Consider the following 27,556-nt stretch of genomic DNA (forward strand, 5'->3'; position numbering starts at 1 on the left):
AATTTCAATTATTTTTAAAAGAAGAGTAATTTTAACTGTTGGTACGTATCACTTGTAATTTCTTTTTATACATTTTAGCTTGAAATATAATACAACGTATACAAAATCATATGAATTCTTTTATTGAAACAGCTGAGATAATTTTAACCTATGCAGAAATCGATAGTACATATGGTATTGGTTATCTGCATAAAAGAAGGTAATGTTAGAGGAAGGTGACTCGTTATAAAGTCACCTATCTTCCTGCAAAAATTGGCAACACAAAGAACACAACCATCATCAGTAAAATAATCTGTGAAACTGGAGAAAGATGTAGCCCTAGGAGCAAAAACTGTTAAATAAGAACTGCCATCATAAAGCTTGGAAAAGAATGTCCAGCCTAAGTAAGCTTGTGGGACATATGTGGTACATCTTCTCAGGTATAGATAGAACGTGCAGCTGGGATTGTGTCACCATCCACTTTTGGCAGATTTTGACTGACGACAAGGAACATTCACAAGTGACAGTTGGAGGGGAGGGGGACACATAACACATAAGTTTCCCTCTCTTTCTATGCCTTTCATGAAATCATTTCCAATCTCCATCTGTATCTTAACATTATACACATTATTCTCGTACTGTGTTTTGGTACTGTAATATCTGCTTGTTAATTGTAAAATTGTTAAGACCTGATATCCCTGTTTTTTGTTGTTTACAGAGGTTTCTCTGTTTTCCAAAGCTTACTCGCATTTATACATTGGTTTAGATCGGCAATTTGCTGTTGCTTTTTGTGTTTGTTTGTGGCCTCTGGCCCACTATGTTGATTTCTCTTGTTCAGTGGGTTCTTCCTAGGATGGGACCCACTCATTCAGTCACTGGTGGTGCTGGCTGCTGTGCCTGAGCAGATGTACCACAAATGTCCAGTAAGCCCATTAGGTTGGGGATTTGTCTCCATATTTTATGATGGCAGTTCTTATTCAACAATTTTTGTTTCTTGTGTTATGCCTTCCTCCGGTTCCACTGGCTATTTTATTCATGATGGTTATGTATATTATGATGTCAGTTTTGTGCAAGAAGATAGGAGACTTCCATAATTTACCCTTATGGAGATTTTAAGGGCATAATGTGTTGAAAGTTTCACATACCTTACATTATATTAATTCCATAGGTTCTGTTTCAGGATGGTCTTAATTACAATGTTGGTATCTTCTTTAAGTCAGCAGTTTGTTATCTGAAGATGTGGCTATAATGTCATGAAATGAGTCATGATTAATAAATCATTTTAATGCAGTTATTGCAGTTAATATCATTTAGAAAGCACAGAGCAAGGTCTCAGAGATTAATTCCCATAGCCAAAAAGACTGAATGATTGTAAATAATAAATTATAAAGGGCATTTGTATCCACCAGCTGTTTTCCTCTGCTGCACCCACATCCATCTCTGGCAGAAAATCTGCCCAACAAGAAACCTGGGTGTCAGGATGGTACATTGTTTAAAATACTTTTAGATAGTTCCATTATTTGCTTACCTGCCTCTGACATACATTTTTCCAAGGTGTGTGTTCCTTCATATCTGCTACACAATGTCTTCGTTTTGATTCTTCACACACAGCCTTGCTTTGCATGAAATGAAGTGGCTCATTTATCCACTGATTTTTATGAATAAAAAAATAAATTAGCTATGAAATCAATTAATATGGTGACACACCCACTTCTTTCTCTGGCACGGTGGCAGAATTTAACATAAGCTAATTTTCTGAACATGGGTTGAGGGTTCTGATGTATAGTGTCATTCAATAGTTGGCCTTCAAGATTAAAGTGAAACATAGTGAGATTATCAGTTAAATAAATCATTGCTTACAGAGTAGCATTGAGAAATGTGTGTACTGCTTACATAACTATGTTACAACCTGTTTTGTCTTTATAATTCTTCTGCAGCACCATTTTCAAATTTTCTATTCTTTACCTGTCTATATTGTTTATTGCCCATGTTACAATTCAGACAAAATAGTTTCACAAAAGAAGCACACTGATCAAGAAATTAGGCTCCCCAAAGAGATATGCTACTGATTCCATTTGACAGCACTCATAGCTCTGATAATGGCTCGAAGTGAGCAATGAAGAGGGTCCACAAGCTTCTTCAGGTATGCCATATTGAGTTGAAGTCAACATTGATGTTTAGATCTTGAAGAACTACCAAATTGTGGGGATGTTGACTGTTACATTTCAGCTACTGTTCCAAATATCCCCACAGAATCAGGTGATTCAGCAGGCAGTTAAGTACAGTAGTGTGTACAGAGTGTTCGTCAAAACAGTAGTCTATATATGCAGCCCTACAAATGTGGTTGTTGTTATATTGTAAGATGGAAGCATTGTGTGTGCTTTGAGCAATGGCCTTTTATAAGGTATCCAACACCAATGTGCAATTCATGCATTTTTTTCTGCAATGTTCATTCAGAAACTGTTTGGGAGGAATCTGCATTCACTGACAGCAGAAATTCACTATTGGGTTTAAAACCAATTTTCAGGGATGAGGTGTGCCACTCATCTCCAGTCCCTATCAGTTAGGATTCTTTTATGACCACTGTTCTTAACATTGTGTCACATGGCTGTGAATGGTACACCAGTCTTTGTAGACATGTTGGACAGCTCACGTTGATACATCAACAAATCAGACAGCTTCAATCAGGGTGTAGTTTCAGGCCTGATCAAACACAATAGCTCCTTTCTGCCATTCTGTCACATTTACATCTACATCTGCATCCTGAAAGGGGGAAACAATACAGAAAATGAACAATATCTGACTCAAGGCATGTGCTGTGATCCTATGAATCACAGTTTTGCCTCTTTTCGAATGATACAGGGTACTGAGTACACAGATGACCCAGTGAAGCATTTAACCTGCTGTGTATGGAAGGGGTAGTTCAGTCCAGGAATATTTCTGAGATATTTTTGAGGGGTATTCTGTCCCATGACTTGCAACTCCTCAGTCACGTCACTGTGTGCATAAATTGGGATGTTTATTTCAACATTCTCAGTAGTCACATTTTGCCCTGTCTTCCACCTCTTCATGTATAACATACTGTAAATGCTCACATCTTCAAAGATGACATCAATCATGTTCATATGGCTTCACATATATGAGGACTGCCTTTTACTTATTGTACATTGTCTCCTTTGTAATACTCTCCTCGACAATTGATACATCACTCCCAACACTGTTTCCTCTTCTGGAAGCAGTCTTGGTATGCCCCTTGTTGGATCATGCAAAGCACTATCTGCATATTTTCTTTTATCTGATCTGCCATTGCAAATCTTTGTCCTTTCAATGGGATTTTTATCTTTGGAAAAGTCCACAGGGACCTCTTAAGGAACATCTTATTCTCATTTGCACAATCCAAGTGCTCCTCACAAAATTGTGAGGTGAAGGTCTTTCTGGTCTTGACTCGTCAGCTGTGGGATGAACTTGGTGGCAACAAAATACTGTGTCTGGATTTCATGAGATGATACAACTGAAATGTCACATTTTTCTGCAATTTCTTGGACAGTCAGTCTTCTATTGGCATGCACAATTTTGTTGATGTTCCCCACAGGAGCATCGTTGGTAGATGTTGGAGGGTGCCCTGAATGAGGTTCATCTGTAACTTCTGTCCAGTCATTTTTAAACAATGTGAACCATCTATAACACTGAGTATGGCTTAAGCACTCTTGAGTTTCATCAAAATTTAATGCAGACACATTGCCCCTCTAATTCTACCAGCTCAAAATTCACAAACTGTGTGACACAACATTCTACTCAATACAGCACCGAATATTACCTAACAGACATACAACAATGAATCTTGTAGAAGTTATACATTAAACACAGGCATATGCAGGTATACCAACTGGATTTTGTTCCAACACACCATAGGCACGAAATTTCAGATGACCTGGAATCTTTTGAACAGACCTCATACATTCCAGGTGAATCAGGCACATGTAGAATTGCATGCACAGATTCAGTACAACAGACTGGCAGGGACATATCATGTCACTCCATGACTTACAGCAGAAGTGGAGGGTCATATTGACACTTGGTTCAGTTCTACATCAGGGGATCTTTTTAGGGGATGCCCAATATTTTGTATGTTCAGCTTGCTTTCTAACAGTCAAATTTATATAATATCTTATAATACTTCTCTTTTCCAGATAAGGCCAGTTTGCATTTATTGGATGAGATTTATTTGTGTTTCTGGTTACTGAAATTCATTTTGATTTATGTGTTTGACATTGCATCAGTTTGGGGGTGATCTAAACATTACATTATTTTTGAAGAATCAAGTCTGCCAAGCGGTTCTTTTTATTACTATGACTGATTTCAACAGAACTACATGGTCATCATCAGATCTGAAAGTTACATAAACAAAACATCCCACGTGAAGGTGACTTAAATGTACCCAGTTTCATATAGCCACCATGTACACTACTTCGATGTTAGAATGTACCTTGCAACATTATTACTTGTACATGCTTGTTACAATACTGAAAGCCGCATAATGATGTTGCCTCACATAAAATGTGATAGGGAACATCACCATATCACAAATAAAATAAAACAAAATTAAAACATACAGCATCACGTGCAGTTGTCTCATCATACACTATTCGCTTGACACCACAGTAGCAATTTTGCTACTATAATTCTCCCTCAGATGAGGAAGTACACATTTGTTTACATAGTGGTGTCCAACAATTGATAAATGTTTCTACAACTGGGAGATGATGCTTATTCAGATTTTGCACGAGTAACTTAAGAGAGGCACTAGTTGCACCACTAGGAGAATGCAAATCAGGTTTGCTTTAAGTACACACTGTAATGAAAGGTTTGCTTTAAACACACATTGTAATGATCATGAGCATTATTTACCTTTGAGAATGGATGTGGTGAATTGATGTTAGTCAAGAATGCCCTTAAGATGACAAAGACACCATTATCAACACCTCACTGACTTTGAACCAGGTCTTGTAATAGGGCTACAAGAAGCTGAATATTCCTTCTGCAATATTGCAGAAAGACTTGACAGGAATGTAGCCACTGTATATGACTGCTGGCTATGGTGATCACAAGAATATACAGTCGCAAGAAGACCAGGCTCTGGATGGCCACATGGGACAACCCGAGAGGGTAAATCATTGAGTTTGGTGTATGGTTCTGGTGCAGCACATTGCATCTGCAGCAGCAATTTGAACAGCGTTTAGCACTACAGAGACACCATGAACTGTTACAAGTCAGTTAATTCAAGCACAGCTTTGAGCCAGATACCCATAGTATGCACTACACTGACTACAAACCACAGCCACTCGTGACTTCAGCGGCTCAAATGCTCATTGGTGGGCAAGGTGGAGGCCCAATGTGTTTTCTGATGAAAGCTTGTTCTGCCCCAGTGCCAATGACAGCCATGTGTTGGTTAGAAGTAGGCCAGCTGAGGACCTGTAAACAACCCTTGTGCATGCTAGACACACTGGACATACACCTTAGATTACAGTCTGGGATGCAGTTTTATATGACAGCAATAGTACTTTGTGGTCACCTTCTGCACCCTGACTGCAGATTTGTTTCAGTCTGGTGATGCCACCTGCTGTGCTGACATTCATGAACAGCATTCTAGGGGGTGTTTTCCAACAGTATACTACTCACCCATACCACTGTTGTAATCCAACTTCCGCTACAAAGTGTAAACATGTCCCTTGGCCTGCCTATCATTAGATCTGTCGCCAATCAAACACATATGGTACATCATTAGACAACAACTCAATGTCATCCACAGACAGCATCAACCATCTCTGTACCTGCTGACCAAGAGCAACAGGCATGGAACTCCATCTGACAAACTAATATCCAGCACCTATACAATACAATGCATGCACTTTTTCTTGCTTGCATTCAATATTCTGGTGGTTACACTGTTAATGTACTAGCATTTCACATTTGCAATAGCTTATCACACTCTTATCCTGTGATCTAACAATCTTAATCACGTATATATGTTACCTAGACAAATTGAACTCCTGAAATTTCATTACTCTATATTAATTATTTTTTGGTGTTCCAATTTTTTTCTGCAAATGTATATTGTTTGAAGTTGATTTTATAAAAATTATGTAAAATAGTAGGCAGCCTATTGTGTCAACATACTTTAAGGCATCATCTAATTTTGTGATATTTCTGTTGTTTTTGTTCATTGATTTAAAAAAATTCACAGGTTTTTTAAACATTAAAATTGTTTAAGAGTATTAAAATCATAATTTCTTTAAAAATTCTTGCTGCAGGACATTTAATTTAAATACTGGTCAAATGCGGTGTAAAACATTTAATGATTATATTGTTTAACTTTTACAGCTTCCTACCTGCAGTAGGAATTATTACCTTCCTACCTGCAGTTTGTGTGGTTCAAGGTACAATTTGTGTGATTTGTGTGATGCATTGTACAAGACCATTTTGTGCCATCTTTTAAACCAGCATTGAAAAAAAAGGGCAATGCCAAACATGGTGGACTCTTTCTCTTTACAACTATGATAAAAGTATACTTTACTAAAAGTAATCAAAGGTATAACAGCCTCCTCCACACTCCCCACTAGCACAATGACATCACTCTAGCTCTACTTTGGCAGGAAATAGATGCTGTGTGCCAACTAACTCCTTATACTATCTGACTCCCATCTACCCCAAGGATGTTTTGAAGTTTTGTAAATCTCATATTTTCCCTGATACCTTTCATATGAATTATAGGAGCTACAGCATTGTTCAAACTATCTAAGACTGTTCTTGAACGCAAATGTTCTACGCTTAACAGAGAAGTTTTTGCTTTCATCACTTCCTCCCAGGTTTTTATCATTACCATTGTTATTCCCTCATTTCCAGTGGTTTTTGCACTTTTCATACACCGCATCACTTTCTCTACATTTTCTGGTGATAGTACTTCCACAACCCACTCATTTTCGCAATACGTTGTCAGGGTATTTCTTTGCTTAGTGGCAATATTTAATTTCTGAAGAAATCCTCAGACACCTGTATGAAGTATGAAGTATGAAGTATGATCCCCTCGTACATGCTAACAGATCCATAAGATATCTCCACTGATGTGATGTTTACCCATTGCAAGTGCCTAATTTGCTTTCTTCACTCTTTGGTTATTCTCAATGTTTTCTCTTATGACCTTCTCATTATTCATTCTGACAGATTTTTGTTAAGAGTTTCGAACAGTATTGTTTAGTTCAGTCAATTCTATTGAACTTCTATTTTGATTTGTTTTTATTTCTTATCTTTCCTTCGATTTTGTGGTCTCCAATGAAATTTTATTTTCTTTGTTCCCTTCACTCTTTAAACATCTCTAATTGTTTCCAGTATAATATTTATTAAATTACCATTTCTTATGTTTAAATCTACAGATTCTTCATTTTCTTGAGGCAGTTTTATGGGTAAAAAAATAGTTATATAATAGGAATAACACTAAATTAACAAAAATTTTAGTGTTGTTCCTCTTATATACTGGTACCTAAATTATTTGAATAAATGGAACTGGGTTTGTGCCTCAAGAGTTTTGTTCTTTACAACTTACTGTTCAGTTTTATTTTGCTTCTTACTAGTGTGTGGTCACTGGAAACCATGAAGTGGTTTAAGACTGACAGATTCTACTTGGTTTGTCTGTTGTTTGACAGCACATAGTTTCATTTTTAATTCGAAATGGTCCTTTTTTTGTCCAATTTTTGCCTGAGATTTTTATTAAAAATGTTTCTGTGATGAACATTTGCTTCTTATTAGAGAATTTCACCAGCATGTGTCCTCTATTGTTCCTGGAGTAAAATCTGAAATTGCCTACTGAAAAGTCATTTGACTACTTTGACCTCATTTTTGCATTAATGGTATCCTTTAGTATCCTATAGTGTGAATTAGTTTCCTTTACTAACTCTTGTAACACTTCGTAAAAATTTTCAACTTTTTCTTTTTGATCCAATGTTGATCATGCATAAATTTCTGCTATTTTAATAAGTGTTGTTTGCTTATTATTAATACTATTCTTGCTATTTCTTCGTTCAAAACCAATAATTCAGTCCTTAATTTTCTGGTTATTGCTAAAACCTTCTAGTGAGTATATGTATTGATCTGTGTCTCTATAGCAATTATTTTTAATCCACTTTGTTTTTTTCTCCTCTGATACATCAATGATATCCCACTTGATGCTATTTAGTTCTGCTTTCAACTACAGTGTTCTATTTATAGTCCCTGTTTGGAGTATGGTAGAAGCAGTCAAGTCAAAAGTAATAGTATTTTAGTTTCTTTATGTGTTTGGGTCCATAGTCTGATGTAATTTCTGTCTGCTAAAACTGTTTTTAATGTCTGTTGTAGGCTGTGATATGCTGTTGATACAGACAACCTCTACTACATCATGTATTACTGTCCAGTAATGTAATATGTGATTTAGTGAAGTTAATCTGTATAAAAAATTTGTCACAGCCTATGGCAGACATAAATAATGAGTTTAGTATCCATGATATTTTATTTATTTATTTATTTATTTATTTATTTATTCTTTGCCCATGGACTCCAGCTGAAAATCCAGCTGAGAGTATTGGGTGTGTCATACAATAGCCTATTAACATCAAACTTGATTTCAATATATATATAAATGAAACAAATGATTAAACAGAAATAGTCCATAATCATACAAAGGTTTTACATGTTTCACATTATATGTACACACAAATCAAAAAAAACATACAGAAATGATAATTTTTACAGGTACATTTCAGTAATGATATGTTTAAACACATCTTAGTATTCACTCAAACTGTATATACATTTCTCTGTGAGATATAGTTTCAAATGATTTTTAAAACATTTTAGATCTGTTTCTTTTTTAATGATTTTGGGGAGTTTATTAAAAAACCTTTTGCCTGCTTCTTCTGGGGCAGTCATAGACAGTTTTAGATTTCTGTTTATCATGTAGTAATTTTCATTTCCTCTTGTACCGTGTTTGTGTACATCTTTATTTAGGAGGTGTTTATCACTTGACCTTACCACCATTATGCTTTGGTATATATACAGTGAATATACTGTCATAATATTATAGTGTACAAAAGCTTGCCTACAGGTCTGTCTTGGTGGTATTTTTGCAATGCATCTCACTGCCCTTTTCTGAATTGTGAATATTCTTTTTAGGTAGCCAGCTTGTGCATTTCCCCATATATGAACCGAATAAGACAAATGTGGGAAGACAAGTCCATAATACATTGATCTGAGGACTTTATCATCCACAGTCTTAGCTGTTTTATGCATGATGAAGATCTGTTTGTTTATCTTTTTACACAGTGCATCTATGTGCTCCCCCCATGCCAAATGTTTGTCTATTATAGTTCCTAGAAAATTTGTGCTGGTTACTTCTTTAATAGTGTTTCCATTTATACTAACATTTATATTATAATTTTCACTATGCTTGGTCTGAAATACTACATTCATTGTTTTAGACTGATTCATAAACAGGTTGTTTTGTGTTAAATATTTATTTGCATTTTCAATAGTCAGGAGTGCTTCCTTCTCAAGCTCCTCCTTTGTGTCAGCTGTGCAAATGATTGTTGTGTCATCAGCATACATTATAAGTTTCTGATTTATATAGTTAGAGAAGTCATTTACGTAGAGTATAAATAGTATTGGCCCAAGCACAGACCCTTGCGGCACACCGTGTTTAACTGTTTGTAATTCTGATATGTAGTTTGTTATGTTTCCCCCACTAGTATGTCTGATTTCTGTGCATTGTTTCCTATTTGTAATGTATGATTTAAGTATGTCATAGCATTTTCCTCTAATTCCATACTGATATAATTTCATCATTAATTTTGAGTGGTTCACACAATCAAATGCCTTAGATAGATCCATAAAAATCCCACAAGTCTTTTGTTGCCTGTCAAGTAAATTAAGAATGTGCTCAATTATATCTGTTGATGCTGTTTTTGTTGACTTCCCTTCTCTGAAACCATGTTGTGATGAATGCAGTATACTGTACTTTGTTATAAAACTTACAATTCTATTCTTTATTATCATTTCATAGATTTTAGCAAATGTTGAGATCAATGATATTGGCCTGTAATTTCCTAATTCATCCCTGTTCCCTTTCTTAAATATTGGCTTCACTTTACTTACTTTCAGTGAATCTGGAAATATACCTTCTTCTATCGCTGCATTCAGCATGTGTGTCAATGGTTTTAATATACATTCTCTGCATTCCTTTATGAGATGTGATGTGACACCATCCAAGCCAGAAGAATGTTTAATTTTAAGTTGTTTTATTAGGTTTGACACTTCTGCATCTGTTGTAGGTATGAAAACCATAGTATGATTTGTATGTGGGGGGTTTAACAATTTACTTACTGCATTTGTTTTATTTTGACTTATTAATTCGTCTGCTACAGTAATATAATATCTGTTAAAAGTATTGGCTACTTCTAGAGGGTTTGCGTTGCTTTTCCCACTCATCAGTGGGCAGATGTCCTCTGCCCGATTTGTTACTTTTCCTCTCTCTCCATTAATGAACGACCATAAACCTTTTGAGTAGTTCTTTCCCTTATCTATAGACATCCTGATGAATGATGCTTTAGTTTCTCTGATAAAACTACAGTACTCTTTCTTTTTTATTTTATACAGTGTGTTGTAGGCCTCATTATTTTTTTGTTTGGAGAGGTCATAATACACTCTCAGATTATTTCTGGCATGGATTACTTCTCCAGTCACCCAGCTTTTCTTTTTTTGTTGCTGTTTGACAAGCCTTTTACTAACAGGACATGTAACATCATAATAATAATTGAATAAAGAATAAAACTGGTTCCATTTGGTGTTTGCATCTTTAGCTGCATATATTGTTTCCCAGTTTTCTGCCTCTAACATCTTTTTTAGCAGATTTATGTTATGTGGGTAGTTCTGTCTTCTCATTTCCCATATCTTCTGCACTGAATCACTAGTCTTTATATTTATGTCTATCATGATTGCAAAATGGTCTGCTAATGTGGAGTTTATTACCTGTGTGTCACAATAGCATGTAGGAATATTTGTTATTACATGATCAATAATAGTTTCACTATGCTTTGTTACTCTGGTTGGTTTATCTATTTTTATTTTTAGATTGTATATGCACAATAAGTCCAGTAGGGTCTTAGTATTGTCTGTATTTTTACTCGTGTCTATGTTCAGATCTCCTATAATGATCAAATAAGCATATGTTTTTGAGAGGTGTTGGATTATATCTTCCAGCTGTTCAAAGAAGGTTTTAATTATACCATTTGGTGATCTATACAAACCTAATACACAACATAAATTCCCAGCAATTTTAGTTTCCAGTGCTGTAGCTTCAAAGCTCAATTCTATAGCATATTTTGTTATATTTATGGCTTTAGTTGATTTATAGTTAGAAAAAATAGCAACCCCACCACCTTTATAGGAAGTTCTGCAAAAACTGGCTACTTTCACATAATTCTTCAAGTTGTACATTCCTATGTGATTTTCTTTTAGCCCATGTTCTGTAACTACTAGAATGTTTGGCCTATACTCCTGTAATATTACCTCTAGTTCCTCTGTTTTATTGTTTATGTATTGAACATTTTGGTGAAGTATTCTAACAGTTGGCTTTAAATGTAATAGTTCCCCTTCCTGTAATATACTAAGCACTTCACTTGCTCCCTTTGCTTCTGGTACTATGCAGTGATTTTTTTCAGTTTGTGTCATTAAACCTGGAACGTATCTTTGTCCGGTGTTTATATTCCTCTCACTATTGTCACACTGGTATTTAAAATGGACAGTTTTACTTACATCTTTTTCCATGTTCTCTTTCTGCTTACTCGGTACCATAAAAAATTTTCACTTAGTGTAGCAGATCTCCTAGTTCTCAGGCATCTGTCTTGATTGGAAGCTGCTTCTGCTGTTGATCTCCCAGGCCTCAGGCACCTCTTCTGTGTGGTTGCTGTTGCTGGTGGCTCCTGTGCTCGCCGACTTGGTGACTGCCCTTCTTTGTTAGCTGCTGCAGCTAATGACCTTCGTATGTTTTCCTCACATGCATTTTCATTGCCTTGAGGTAGTATTATGGGGTCTGCTGTTCTGGATGCTGCTGCTGATGACGACAGCTCTGCTGATGATTGTGGTGATTCTGCTGCTATTGGTTTATCAGACACTGCTGCTGAGAACATCTGAGCCTTTGCTGCTGGTGTTTGTTGTAGCTCTACTGCAGATAATGATGGTTCCACTGTTACAGACAACTCTTGTTTTGGCGGAATTGGGATTGGAGACACTTCCATTACAGATGACTCATTAATAAATTTAAGTATTTCGGCACTAATAATCTTTTTCCCTTTTACGTTCATGTGGAGACCATGTCTTGTGAAGTGCTCTCTGTGAACACTGTTTATCTCTACAAAAGTCGTATTCTGGAAACCTCGACATATTTTCTCAAATAGCCTGTTTGCTGTAACAATCTCGATGTTTACGCACGAGTTTTCCATCAGATCGTGCCTCCTGGGGATACTAACAATGTAGAAATGCACTTGAGGCATCCTTTTGATTGTTTCCTTTAGGATTCTCGTTGCACGCCAAGTTTCATTACAGTAAACATCATTTGCGCCTCCTATTATGATGCAGCTGTTACCCGTCGTTAATATGTTGTCACTGTTTTTCAGAATTTCGCGTAATGGCGCGCCTGGTTTGATGATGCCTGTTACATTAAGGTCTGGGTGATTTCTTCTCATAATTTCCGTAACTCCTCTCCCATGACTATCTGCAAAAATATATGTCTGTTGCTTGTATCCTTGCTTATGCATAACGTGGTTGTTTACTTTTTTTTCCTTACGAATATTTACCATGTGTTTTTCTCCGTTTAATCCACTTGTATATTTTTGTGTGGATAGTTTGTTCATATTTTTATCCATAGATGCACTATTAACACTTTCTTTTTTTGCGTTTAATTCACTTGTGTATTTTAGATTGATCAGTTCGTTCATATTTCTAGTTACAGTCGTACTGTTTACACTTTGTACATTTGGTTGTGCATACCTACGAATTTTATGGCTAGCATTAATGAGATCTTGTTGCCTTGACGATTCAGACAGTTCCCGTATGGTTAGTACCAAATTTTCCATTGTTTTTATATATTTTTTTATAATGTCAAGTTCTTTTTGAAGTTCGTCATGCACGCTATCTTCTATTCCCGCGTAGCACTTTTCACTCGCGATCTCGCGGCCGTTACACTCTATGTCACATTTACACTGTATTTGTAAATCTTCTTGAGCATAACAGCGTGAATGGCACCATTTATGTTTAAACACGCATATTCTAACTCCATTTAGCACTGTTTCGTCACAAACAACACACTTGATTGAAATTAGGTCCTCAAAAACTGCAGAGCGGTTTAAAGTTACGTGTACACTTGCCGCCATGTTCCAATTTACTGCATGTATCCCTAGTAGATAGTCAAACTTCATGTAGCAGTGTTTGGTTCGAGATCTAGCTAGTAGTGCATCTTATTACAAACACGCTGCTCATGTTCCTTCAGTCCTCTACCTCCAACATGCATTAACCTAGGCCAAGATTCAGACAGATATCTCAGGAATTCACAAATAGCAAATTGTCCTCCAACAATCTTCTCCATAGTACATTAGCCAGCAGGCTGGACATATCTGGTGAGACATATGTCCATCACCAATCCTCAGCAGTGCTAGACTCACAGCACTTGCAGCTGACCTTTGATTGTTTCTAAATGCCAGTGATGGCCATCTACATAGTCAGTTTCCTCACTGAACATGTGCTGGCCAAGGGTAATCTTGTTATGCTTGGTCAGTATCAGGTACTAAGTCATTAATCAACATCAGTCACTAAATCAGTTAGTTTTCTATTGTACAAAGTAGTGAAATCTGTTTGGAAGTTTTCCCTAATGCCTGCATCCAAAGCACCACAAGAAAATTACCTCAATTAAATCATGTAATAGATTGAAATAGCATCCTGTTGTTGGTTGTTAGAAATATATTTTATGAAAAAGTGTAATGTTAAATTCTGCTCCTAGCTTTATTCTTGATACTTTCAAAAGAGGTAATTTTTATTGATTCATTCACCTAAAAGTAATAACTAATTCACATATCAACAGAAAAATGCGACAAAGTACTGTTACGAGAATGGAACGTGGGAGCATTGGAGCAACTACTCACAGTGTTCTGATGGCATGTACGTCACAGTAACTGAACAGTTTGATGAAACCCTTAACGATTCTTCAGTTGAGGTATGAAATTTTAGATTTTTTAAAATTATAATAAACAAATTTTTTGTAACTGTATGGGAGGGCTGAGCATACAAGACTATGGTATGTTCAGAACTTTGAAGCCTGGATACAATGTGACTGTTATCTGTAGATGATATAAAGTAAAAATCCTTGACTATGAAGAGATGAAAGACAAAAACTTGCAGTTAGTTGTGTCATGATCACAGGTATACAACTTTACCTCCTGTACAGTTCAGGTGTTAAAATGGAAAAATTTATAAGAAATAAGTAACAGTTTGATATAATCTCTTTTAACAGTGATCATTAGCAAGTTTACCAAATTAATAGTTCATCAAATTACTTGAGCAATAGTAAATTGTGGTACAATGGAGCTACAATGGGGTCATAATCTTATCACTATCGCTGTTCTGGAAGAAAAACCATGTGGAAGAAGAATAATCCATTTTTACACAAAATTATAACTTGTTATTTCCTTAACACTCCTGTCTTGTAGTTTTCTTTCACATAATATTGTTGTTCGTGAATGTAAAGTGTTTTAATTGGCAATGATAAATGAGTATTTTCTTGTATGAGGCAAAGCTTACCATTACAAAAAGGGAATTACTTAGCTGATTCAATTTTTTTTTCTTCATAGAATGCCAATTTTTACCTTCTTTATAATTTTAGGGGAAGTAATGTTAATTACTTTAGGTTGGCATGACACTCATTTACAGTGAAGACTCTTGCACTTAGCTAAACAATTTTTCTGTTTTTGTAACTAGCTGTTCCCAGGAATGCATTGCTATGGCTCAGTCATGTTAAATGGAAAAAGAAAGAAAACAGAAAACAAACATTTCTAACATCTATGGGAATTGTATGTACATGCAAATCTCCTTCCCCCCCCCCCCCCACACCCCCCCACCCCCCCCCTCCACCCCTCACCCACCCACCCTGTCTGCGTCTCCTCCTTCTCCCTTTTTCTGTCCATATTCTTCATATTCTTCTCACTCCTCACTCTCCATCTCCTCCTGTCCCCTTTCTCTGTCCATCTCCTCATTTCTGCTTTCTATCTCCATTTCCTCTCACCCTTTGTCGATCTCCTCTTCCTCACTCTCTCTGACTTTCAGCCTTGTTTATTGTTATTGCATATTCAACTTGTTACCATGAGCTTCTTATCACTTATACAATTTTCCTGTTTGTCAACAATATTTTGTTGTTATATATTTAATATATAAATGTATTTAATATATAAATGTATTTATATACACTACTGGCCATTAAAACTGGTACACCAAGAAGAAATGCAGATGATAAACGGGTATTCATTGGACATATATATTATACTAGAACTGATATGTGATTACATTTTCACACAATTTGGGTGCATGGATCCTGAAAAATCAGTACCCAGAACAACCACCTCTGGCCATAATAACTGCCTTGATACGCCTGGGCATTGAGTCAAACAGAGCTTGGATGGCATGTACAGGTACAGCTGCCCATGCAGCTTCAACACGATACCACAGTTCATCAAGAGTAGTGACTAGCGCATTTTGACGAGCCAGTTGCTCGGTCACCATTGCCCAGACGTTTTCAATTGGTGGGAGATCTGGAGAATGTGCTGGCCAGGGCAGCAGTCGAACATTTTCTGTATCCAGAAAGGCCCATACAGGACCTGCAACATGCGGTCGTGCATTATCCTGCTGAAATGTAGGGTTTCGCAGGGATTGAATGAAGGGTAGAGCCACGGATTGTAACACATTTGAAATGTAACGTCCACTGTTCAAAGTGCCGTCAGTAGTCTGTTACATTACAACGTGTAACCAGTGGCCCCCCCTACCATTATGCCAGGTGATACGCCAGTATGGTGATGACGAATACACGCTTCCAATGTGCGTTCACCACGATGTCGCCATACACGGATGTGACCATCATGATGCTGTAAACAGAACCTGGATTCATCCGAAAAAATGACGTTTTGCCATTCGTGCACCCAGGTTCGTCGTTGAGTACACCATCGCAGGCTCTCCTGTCTGTGATCCAGTGTCAAGGGTGACCACAGCCATGGTCTCCAAGCTGATAGTCCATGCTGCTGCAAACATCATCAAACTGTTTGTGCAGATGGTTGTTGTCTTGCAAACATCCCCATCTGTTGATTCAGGGATCGAGACGTGGCTCCATAATCCGTTACCGCCATGCAGATAAGATGCATGCCATCTTGACTGCTAGTGATACGAGGCCATTGGGATCCAGCACGGCATTCCGTATTACCCTCCTAAACCCACCGATTCAATATTCTGCTAACAGTCATTGGATCTCGACCAACGCGAGCAGCAATATCACGATACGATAAACCACAATTGCGATAGGCTACAATCCGACCTTTATCAAAGTTGGAAGCATGATGGTACGCATTTCTCCTCCTTACACAAGTCATCACAACAATGTTTCACCAGGCAACGCCAGTCAACTGCTGTTTGTGTATGAGAAATCGGTTGGAAACTTTCCTCATGTCAGCACGTTGTAGGTGTCGCCACCGGCACCAACCTTGTGGGAATGCTCTGAAAAGCTAATCATTTGCATATCACAGCATCTTCTTCCTGTCAGTTAAATTTCATGTCTGTAGCATGTCATCTTTGTGATGCAGCAATTTTAATGACCAGTAGTGTATTATATACAGGGTATCCCAAAGAAACAGCAACAGATTTTAGACACGAGTTCCTCACACCAAAACAAGAAAAAAAAGTCTAGTAAACAAGGGTGCTAAAGAGCATACCTTAAGAGATATGAGCACTAGTTCATCGGATATACTATGAAACATATTTCTTCTACTGCAAGCTTTTGCTTTTCATATTTTGTGAGGCGGTAGTGTGGACCAGACCAAGAGAAAAACTCTAGGAAACATGGGCTCTAAAACGTATACCTTAAGAGCTATACGTAGTTATTCAGTAGAGGAGATCTGTTTCACACTAGTGAAGATAAACAAGTGCATTTTAGACCCTAAGTTCATTAGACTTTTTTTTCTTGTTTTGGTCAATACTTCCTACTGATTACCTGACAGAGAAATCTTATTATACTGTGGATGAATACCTGAAAGAAAATGTGTACCATCACTAAACGTATTATGTCTAGAAGTAGTTCAATTGATTTTATTGTGCATTTGGGCATTAGCACACTTTTTGTAACAACAGATTGGCTGTACATGTATTTACTCTTGTGGGCCTAATATCTGATTTAACTTTGTGCTCTTATCTTTAACCTTTATTTGAAACTCCTTTTTCTGTCAAATGGTAGTTATATTATCTAGCTGACATTGTATCTGTTACTGTATTTATAGTATGTCTTACTTAAACTATATACAATTTGCCATTGAAATGCCCTTGTATTTATTGTAAGTTTAAATTGAAACCTGTACAATTTGACACGTTCCATATCCTTGTGATTGACTCACTAACTGGATCTACGGAACAAGAAATAAATAAATAAATAAATCCCGAATTATGGAAATCAAAGACCTTGCAGCAGAGGAGATCTGTTTAATGACATTTTAAAACCCATGTTTACCCCACACTTTTTTACTTACATCTGTATAAGGAAACTGTCCTTAAAAGGTGCTGGAGTTTTTATGGGACACCCTGTATATTAAATTATGTAGAGTATATCTGGCCGAATGTTCATTAGAGTATTGCATAAAAATTTAAGGTAAATAAGTCAAGAACTTTTTGACATTTTTGGTAATAGCACTTCTCCTTTATATTTCACATATTTATTTATATAAGACATATACATTAAAAATGGGCATATAAAAATACATTCATATTCAAACGCAACATTGTGTCAAAATTTCAACACAATCAATGAAGAACATCTGGATATTTAAGATTTTGAACAGACAAAGCATATAAATTTTTATTTATATATATGTAAATGTTCATTTGTACAAAATTACAAATCTCCAAAAGTTCTTCACTGATAATGTTGCATTCTAACATGCATGTGTTTTTGTATACTTACTGAATCATCAAATGTTCATCATTCAGAATCTTAACTCTTTGAAAGTTCTTCAGCAATTCCTTTGAAATTTTGACACAAAATTGCATTCAAATTTGGGTATACAATACTGCTTGTAATTCCTGATTGTCAGGCAGTGCACATTCTGTGTCATGACAGTTGAACATCCCATGGTCCACTGTATAGAAATTGCTTCGAACCATTCTCAAATGGTATTCGCACAAGATCCATATGGTACAGCAGCTGGCACCATAGGATCCACAACATGTTGACTTCGCTGTCCACTTTCTCTTAAGTATTGAAGTTGACGACGGCTGACCCTGCACCATCCTATGGACAGACAAAGCTCATTTTTCTCTGACAGTGGAGGTGAACACACAGACTTGCTGAGTGTGGGGATCTTCACCGCCAGTCACTGTGCATGAAGTTGCTCTGTACAGTGAATGTGTCTTCGTATGGTGTGGCTTCATGGCTATGTTCATCATTGGCCCATTCTTTTTTGAAAAATTTGGCTCTCAAGGATCAAAGAGGTGCAGTGTGACTGGCCAGCATTACTGGGATATGCTTCACCAGCATGTCATACTCACCCTACAGGAGAGAGATGCATTGAACAGTTTTCATTGCAAGATGGGTCCCCACTGCACATCGCTCTTGAAGTTCACCTGCTTCTCTGAAAAACATTTGAAAAAGATCAAATTATCTGCCAATTATTTCCAATTGCTTGGCCGGCATGATCACCTGATCTCACTCCATGTGATTCCTGGTTGTGGGGCTACCTGACGGACAGGGTTTACCAAGGGAACATTCACACATGACCTGAAGTCCAGCATATCATGAGAGATAGTCAGCATGCTTTGTTCTACTGTGCAGTATGCAATCCTGTGCTTTCAGACTCTCCTGGACACTGACAGGTGCCATATTGAGCCACTTTTGTTGCAGTAATGGTACCGGTATGAAATGGTATGATAAACCGTAGTTGCACATTTAAAATCTTTCAGTTGAACTGGTTCTGCATTATTTATATTTCTCTTCCCCATGTCCTGGACATTAATGTTACCAAGTTTGGTCCTTGTATGGTAATTAGTTTCTCTATTATAACTTATTAAATAGGGAAGGTTTAATTATAACCACCTGGTAAATAAAAATGTGTGTGCTTGAATACAATGATATGTCAAAATTTCAAAGCAAGTGGTGAAGAACTTTTGGAGATTTGCAATCTTGTACAAATGAACATTTACATTCTTATTTACATAGATTACTAACCTGGCTTTCAAGAAATGTATACATGTTGATGTCTATATTTCTGGGAGAGTTATACCTTTAAATTCTTTAAAATGCTTCCTCTGTGATTTTCTGTTGGTACCCTGTTTCATTGTCCTTATTGATTATTTTTAAGTTTAAAAATTATTGCTTTGCTAAACCTTTATTTGCACTGAACAGTGCGCCATAATGCTGCAGGCTCTTTGTTTTTGAATGTAGACATGTATCGGAAGCACCAAGACTTATTTAATTTCATGAGTGTCATAACAGTACAACTGGGTGTGCAACAGATTATGACTGATTTGATCAAACGCTTTAGACAGATTTAAAAGCAGCCCACAGTTTAATTCTTACCCACTGTATGGAATTAAGGTCGAGACAGATGTATCAGTTTATATGGTTTTTTTCTGAATCCATTTTCAGCATTCCAAAGTATTTTATTTTTATTCAAACAGTTCAGCAACCTTTTCATTAAAATATTCTGTTAGTTATCATTCGTCTTTACCTTCTTATGCATATTAGCCACCTTCCTTTACCTAAATGCTGTGTCAATTTTTGTTACAAGAAATTCATAATTATGACTGTAATCATTTCTACTTATTATTTTAGCCATTTAAGTCAACTTCCCCACTTTCATACTTTCTTATTCTTCTTTTTCTGCAGCTTGAGTTGTACTTAGAAGCTAAACCATACACTAGTTTCATGAATTAGCTGTCTCCTAATAAGGCCCAGTTTGTAATATAATAAGACCTACAGAATAACCACTGAAGAAATAATTACACTGTTAACCTCACCACTGAGGGCCTTAAAACTCCAAAACATAATTTTCATTCTTATATCAACCTGCCCTTTTTCGTCATTGTCAATATCAAATCATGTTACTGCTTTTTTCATAGCTTTCAGCTTGTAGCTGACATCAAATGCTCATGAATTTTAAGGTCTCTTGAAACGTAATGTTTATTAAAGAATCACAGACCAACTTATAATATTGGTAAAGTTTACTGGCCATGGATAATGTTGAGGACTACTACCACTGATGTGGCTAAGCCTGACATGCTTGTAGATAGCATTCTGGCTAGCTGAAATGACAGAAATGGGAAAACAGAATTGCTGGCAGAGCTGTGAGCCAATTTCATTTTATGCTTGGGCAGACATGTATGCTTCCTGTACCTTTCAGTAGAGCTCTTGACAGTTCTTGGAAGAACTGCACCTAGTAGTTACAGTCACACTCTCACTGGTGGCATCACAGCTGTTAGAGTAAAGCTTTTGTTACCGTTTGTTGGTATCTATCTTAGCCTGAAACTGCTAACTCAATGATTTTTGCTGTGTGAGCATCATTGTCATTGGAAACTTGTTCATTTTGTTGCTGTAGTCAACAGATATTGTTGTGTGCATTCTTGTGTGCCCTGTAAATTTATCAGACTCTAATTGAAACATGGTAATGTAGACAGTATATCACAAATCATTACAACTGTTTTTGCATTATACTGAAGATTTAAGGCACTGATAAAAGATGAATTTTCTAGGCAATGTTTATTTTTATATTTTGCTTTGTATCTGTTGACGTTCAATAGCAATCAAGTAAGTGTACATGGCGGATACTTTTCACAGACATCATCAATAAACAATGTTCTAAATCTGTCGTGTTAGTTATGATGGCTTCATATATAAATGAAAACAATGTTTCTTCAGAAACCAATGAAATTATAAAGATGCTTTATTCTTTACAGACATATGTGCAACTTTCAACAGACATTTCCAAAGCAGGCTACAGTATTTCAATGGTATCACTTATTTTTGCATTCACCATTTTGGCATCTGTCAGGTATGTTGTATTGTGTTAATTATAATCACACACACACACACACACACACACACACACACACACACACACTAGCAGTCAGATATCAACCAACATTTTCATAAGAAGTTGTAGAATTTTCTGAAGGAACTAATACAATCAAATATTGCATGACGACAGTTCACATTATAAGCAGTATGATGCCTCAGAGTTGTTGGCTTGCTGCTGAGGACAACTGTGCAACAACTTTTGTTACTGCCACCAAATATTTCTCATTTTAGATACAGAAGGAAGTACCCTATCCAATCTTATATTGCATGTGTGATCAGTGATAGCTCTGGGGATTTTGTATACTAAGGTAGATGATTAACATTTTGAAAGAAGGCAGGGAACAACTGCATCTTGAGAGGAGCATGCTACATTGCTGGAATATGGGGTCCTGGAACAGACACAACCCTCAGCTGCACCATCAGTGTTCCACGTATTTAGGGGCAAACAAAATTTGCATTTTGTGACAAATGCAAATACAAACGTGAATTCTGCATCAAAAATGTGAAGACATAAAATGCTACTTTATAGAAAATTGTATCTAGATGAACTATTTTATCAGAGATGCTTTGAAACAGCTTTATTTTCTGCATATAAATTTTCAAAATGTAACCAATCTTCGGTTACTGGTATTGCACATCATGCGGCAAAATGAGTTTTGAAAGATACTGTGTCTAAGAATGTATTTGCAAAATAAAAAGTGCATGACTGCAATGACGTGCCATTGTGCTGGATTTTCAAGTGCTATGCCAACTGTGAGTGGCAGAATGGTCTGTATAAGATATAAGCCTCCATATGAGCCCTAATTTCTCATATCTTGTCTTCATGGTACTTACACACAGTGTATGTTAGCAGCAGTAGTATCATTCCACACTCAGCTTCAAATGCAGCTCCTCTAAATTTTCTCAATAGTATTCCTCAGAAAAAATGTTGCCTTTCCTCCAGGGATTCTCATTTAAGTTCCTGAAGCATCTATGTAGCACTTGCTTGTTGTTCAAACCTACTGGTAGCAAAACTAGCAGCCTGCCTTGGAATTGCTTTTATGTCTTTCTATAATCTGGTATGTATGGATCCCAAACACTCAAACAGTACTCAAGAAACGTTTGCACTAGCATCCTATATATGGTCTCTTTCACAGATGAATCACACTTCCCAAAATTCTCCCAATAAACCAAACTCAACCATTCTTCTTTCATACCACAATCCTCACATGCTTGTTCCATTTTATATCACTCTGCAGCATTACACCCAGGTATTTACACATTGTGAGTGTGTCAAGCAGGACACTAATAAAGCTGTTGCAAACATTACAGGTTCGTACTTGCCACATCATGTAATGTAGTAGTCAGCTGTGAAACCTAACAACTTATAACAAAGAAATGTGTACATTTAACTGGTAGCTAAAATTAAAAAGTTGATGTAATGTGGAACACTTTATACTATGCCAAAATTCTTCCCAATAACATAGAGCAGAGTTATTTTCAGTTCTATTTCTATTCGAAGTACCTTGTTGGTTCTAACTGTAGCATTGTCAGCTATGGGTAGCATGGTTATGTATGCTTATGAAAGGTCAAAATTAACATTCTGCTGGTTTTATAGTTATTGACTTGGGCAGCAAAATGAAAAGTAATGTCGAGAAACACCTTAAATCACAGACATATACAATTCGCTGTCGTGAAAATCCTGCTACTTCTCAAAATGCTGCTGCTTCTTAACACAACAATCACTTGTTTAAAATTTGAATACAGCAAAAAAAAAGCTCCTTTTGGGATTTAAAAAGCTCTCCAGGCTAAAAGTTCCCCAGTCATCACTTTTTTAACCATCAGTTTCAGACCACCAGGCATTCAGGCTTTATCTTCATGCACATAACATGATAGGGTTTTAAATTTGTGCATCTAACCTCTTACAAACAAAATTAGATGTGGATTCTGCTGAAAACAAAAGTCATTTTTGCCAAAAATATTCCAGTCACTAAACATATTACATGGAATTCAAATCTTGCCCTTGGGATCCTCTGGCACCCATCTCAGCTTGAAACAGCAACTCGCCTCCACTAGTTGTCATACGTCCTGTATAGAAATCTTGTAGCTGGGGCACATCTGGTGCCTCTCGAGGCTATGTACCACAAGCAGTATCTTACACTGCTTGGCCCTTAAACCAGTCCTGTATGTTGGTTAACACAGACTGCTCAGCAACAACACAAGCCATGTCTTTGGATGGTGGTAAAAGATAAACTTTATTCAATGTAGGCTAGACAGTATTATTATCTTGGATTACAACCACATGTTAGAGAGACCTGGATAACAGATAGTTTGTCCATTACTGCAAATTACTGCACCCAAGAGATGATTTAAGGAAGAACTGTTTTAGGCTTCTCCTAGTGTTACTTTGTATTATTTGTATGAAATATCAAATTAATTGCATTCACTGAAATGAAATGAATGGATGATGGAGGTGAAATCAATGAAAATTCTATGATAGAAATAATATCCATGAAAAACATTCTGAAATAGTAAAACTGGAATGATATGGATATAATAGAGGGAAACATTCCATGTGGGAAAAATATAACTAAAACCAAAGATGATGTGACTTACCAAATGAAAGCGCTGGCAGGTCGCTGGACACACAAAATTCTAGCTTTCGCAACCAACGGTTGCTTCATCAGGAAAGAGGGAAGGAGAGGGAAAGACGAAAGGATGTGGGTTTTAAGGGAGAGGGTAAGGAGTCATTCCAATCCTGGGAGTGGAAAGACTTACCTTAGGGGGAAAAAAGGACAGGTATACACTCGCACACACACCCATATCCAACCGCACATACACAGGTGTGTCTTATTCCTAGTATTATTCCTAGTATTAATACTGTGTACTAAGCAGTTAGTTGGAAATAGAGTTGAATTATTTACAACAAACTTCATTAAGGAATAAATATACTGAGAAGCTGTGGTTAGTATGCCCAATTCTTTGAATAGGTTTCGATATGATGTTGTAAAAATAAAGTACCAACAAAATGTCAGTTTGGTTTTCAGAAAGGTATTTCAACAGAAAATGCTATATACACTTTCACTGATCAAATATTAAATGCTCTGAATAACCGGACATCACCCATTGGTATTTTTTGTGGTCTCTCAAAGGCCTTTGATTGTGTAAATCATGGAATTCTTTTAGATAAGCGAAATCATTATGGTTTGAGGGGGGCAGTGCACAAATGGTTTAATTCGTACTTAATTGGAAGAATGCAGAAAGTTGAAATAAGTGGTTCATGTAATGTTAAAACATCAGCTGATTCCTCAAACTGGGGGGCTCTCAAGTACGGGGTCCCACAGGGTTCGGTCTTAGGTCCTTTACTGTTCTTGATATACATTAATGACTTATCATTCCACATTGATGAAGATGCAAAGTTAGTTCTTTTTGCTGATGATACAAGTATAGTAATAACATCCAAAAACCAAGAACTAAGTGATGTAATTGTAAATGATGTTTTTCACAAAATTATTCAGTGGTTCTCAGCAAACGGACTCTCTTTAAATTTTGATAATACACAGTATATACAGTTCCATACAGTAAGTGGCACAACTCCAGTAATAAATATAGACTTTGAGCAGAAGTCTGTAGCTAAGGTAGAATTTTCAAAATTTTTAGGTGTGTTCATTGATGAGAGGTTAAACTGGAAGCAACACATCGATGGTCTGCTGAAATGTCTGAGCTCAGCTATGTATGCTATTAGGGTTATTGCAAATTTTGGTGATAAGAATCTCAGTAAATTAGCTTACTATGCCTACTTTCATTCACTGCTTTTGTATGGCATCATATTCTGGGGTAATACATCGTTGAGTAGAAAAGTATTCGTTGCTCAAAAACGTGTAATCAGAATAATTGCTGGAGCCCACCCACGGTCATCCTGCAGACATCTATTTAAGGATCTAGGGATCCTCACAGTAACCTCACAGTGTATATATTCACTTATGAAATTTGTTGTTAATAATCCAGCCCAATTCAAAAGTAATAGCAGTGTGCATAGCTATAACACCAGGAGAAAGGATGATCTTCACTATGCAGGGTTAAATCTGACTTTGGCACAGAAAGGGGTAAATTATGCTGCCACAAAAGTCTTTGGTCACCTACCAAACAGCATCAAAAGCCTGACAGATAGCCAACTAACATTTAAAAATAAATTAAAAGAATTTCTAGATGACAACTCCTTCTGCTCGTTGGCTGAATTTTTAGATATAAATTAAGGGGGGCAAAAAAAAAAAAAAAACTTAAACATTAGTGTCATGCAATATTTTGTGTAATGTAATATCTTGTACAGAAATCTTTTATTAACCTGACACGTTCCACATCATTATGATCTATTGTATTCATGATCTATGGAACAAGTATTAATCTAATCTAATCTAATCTTGAATATAATAGAGGGAAACATTCCACGTGGGAAAAATATATCTAAAAACAAAGATGGGAACTTGCTCTTCAATATATCCTCTCTTCCCGTTATCCACCAGGCCTCAATCTCTGCTAATTTCAAGTTGCCGCCACTCATACCTCACCTGTCATTCAACAACATCTTTGCCTCTGCACTTCCGCCTCGACTGACATCTCTGCCCAAACTCTTTGCCTTTTAATATGTCTGCTTGTGTCTGTATATGTGTTGATGGATATGTGTGTGTGTGCGCGAGTGTATACCCGTCCTTTTTTCCCCCTAAGGTAAGTCTTTCCGCTCCCGGGATTGGAATGACTCCTTATCCTCTCCTTTAAAACCCACATCCTTCGTCTTTTCCTCTCCTTCCTTCTTTCCTGATGAAGCAACCATTGGTTGCGAAAGCTAGAATTTTGTGTGTATATTTGCATTTGTTTGTGTGTCTGTCGACATGCCAGCGTTTCGTTTGGTAAGTCACATCATCTTTGTTTTCAGACTAATCTAATCTTGGATTTACATGAAACACTACTCTTAATTATATGCTTCTGTACTCTAAACTTTTTTCTCCGTTTGTGGAGTTACCCCAAAATATGATACCATGTCACATAATGGAGTGAAAATAAGCAAAATATACCAGTTTTTTATATTTGTATCTCCTATGTCTGACATCATTCGCATTGCAAACACAGACTTGTTTAGGCGCTATAGCAATTCATTAGTATGCCGCTCCCAACTAGATTTATTATCAAGTTGTAATCCCAAGAATTCTACACTCTCAACTTCTCCTATTTCCATGTTATCATACTTTATACACACACTAGAAGGAAATCTCTCTGAAGTTCTGAACTGCATATAGTGGGTCTTTTCAAAGTTTAAGGTCAGTGAATTGGCTATGAACCACTTATTAATATCAATAAAGATTAGATTAGCTGCTATTTTTAAATTTATATTTGATTTACTATTTATTGCAATGTTTGTATCATCTGAAAATGAGACAAACTTGGCATCTGGTAATGTAACAGATGACATGTCATTAATATACACAAGAAAAAGTAGTGAATCTAATATGGAACCTTGGGGAACACCACATGTAACTTCTTCACAGTTTGACAATGTCTGATTGCCTACTGCTGAAGTGTTAAGTAATGACATCCTTTGTTTTCTATTAGTAAGATATGACTGAAACCACTTTGCAGCACTGCCAGTGATGCCATAATATTTTAAGTTACTTAAAAGAATGCTGTGATTCACACAGTCAAAAGCCATTGACAGGTTACAGAATATACCAGTTGCCTCTAATTTGTTGTCTAATGAATTAAGGACATTTTTGCTGTAAGTGTAAATAACTTTCTCAATATCAGAACCCTTAAGAAACCCAAACTGTGACTTTGACAGTATGCTATTTTCACTAAGGTGCTTAAGTAGACCCTTGAACATAACCTTTTCAAAGATTTTTCAAAAAGCTGGCAAAAGTGAGATCGGTCAGTAATTTGACAATATTTCTTTGTCCCCATTCTTGTGGAGAGGTATAACTTCAGCATATTTACACCAGTCCAGGAATGTTCCTGTGATAAATGACTGATTACACAAATAACTTAAGATACGACTAAGCTCACATGAACACACTTTTATTAACTTTGTTGATATGTTATCATAACCACTAGAATGCTTTGATTTCAAGTACTTTATGATGGAGTCTATTTCTTTGGGTGATGTAAGTGTCAGTTCTATTTTACTGAGATAGCTTGTGTGCACTGGTCTCAGATATT

At 36.5% G+C, this 27,556-nt stretch overlaps 1 protein-coding gene across 3 annotated transcripts in view; it reads left to right on the forward strand.

Moving 5' to 3' along the window:
• LOC124549065 (parathyroid hormone/parathyroid hormone-related peptide receptor-like) overlaps positions 1-27,556 on the forward strand; it is a 498,163-nt gene that overhangs the window by 337,418 nt on the left and 133,189 nt on the right. For all 3 annotated transcript variants that reach the window (XM_047125217.1, XM_047125215.1, XM_047125216.1), the window contains 2 exons: positions 14,138-14,269; positions 21,250-21,344. In XM_047125217.1, the coding sequence (XP_046981173.1) occupies positions 14,138-14,269; positions 21,250-21,344 (227 nt within the window). The remainder of the gene's footprint in view (positions 1-14,137; positions 14,270-21,249; positions 21,345-27,556) is intronic.

Source organism: Schistocerca americana, chromosome 1, assembly GCF_021461395.2.
Source record: "Schistocerca americana isolate TAMUIC-IGC-003095 chromosome 1, iqSchAmer2.1, whole genome shotgun sequence".
Classification (NCBI taxonomy): Eukaryota; Metazoa; Arthropoda; class Insecta; order Orthoptera; family Acrididae; genus Schistocerca; species Schistocerca americana.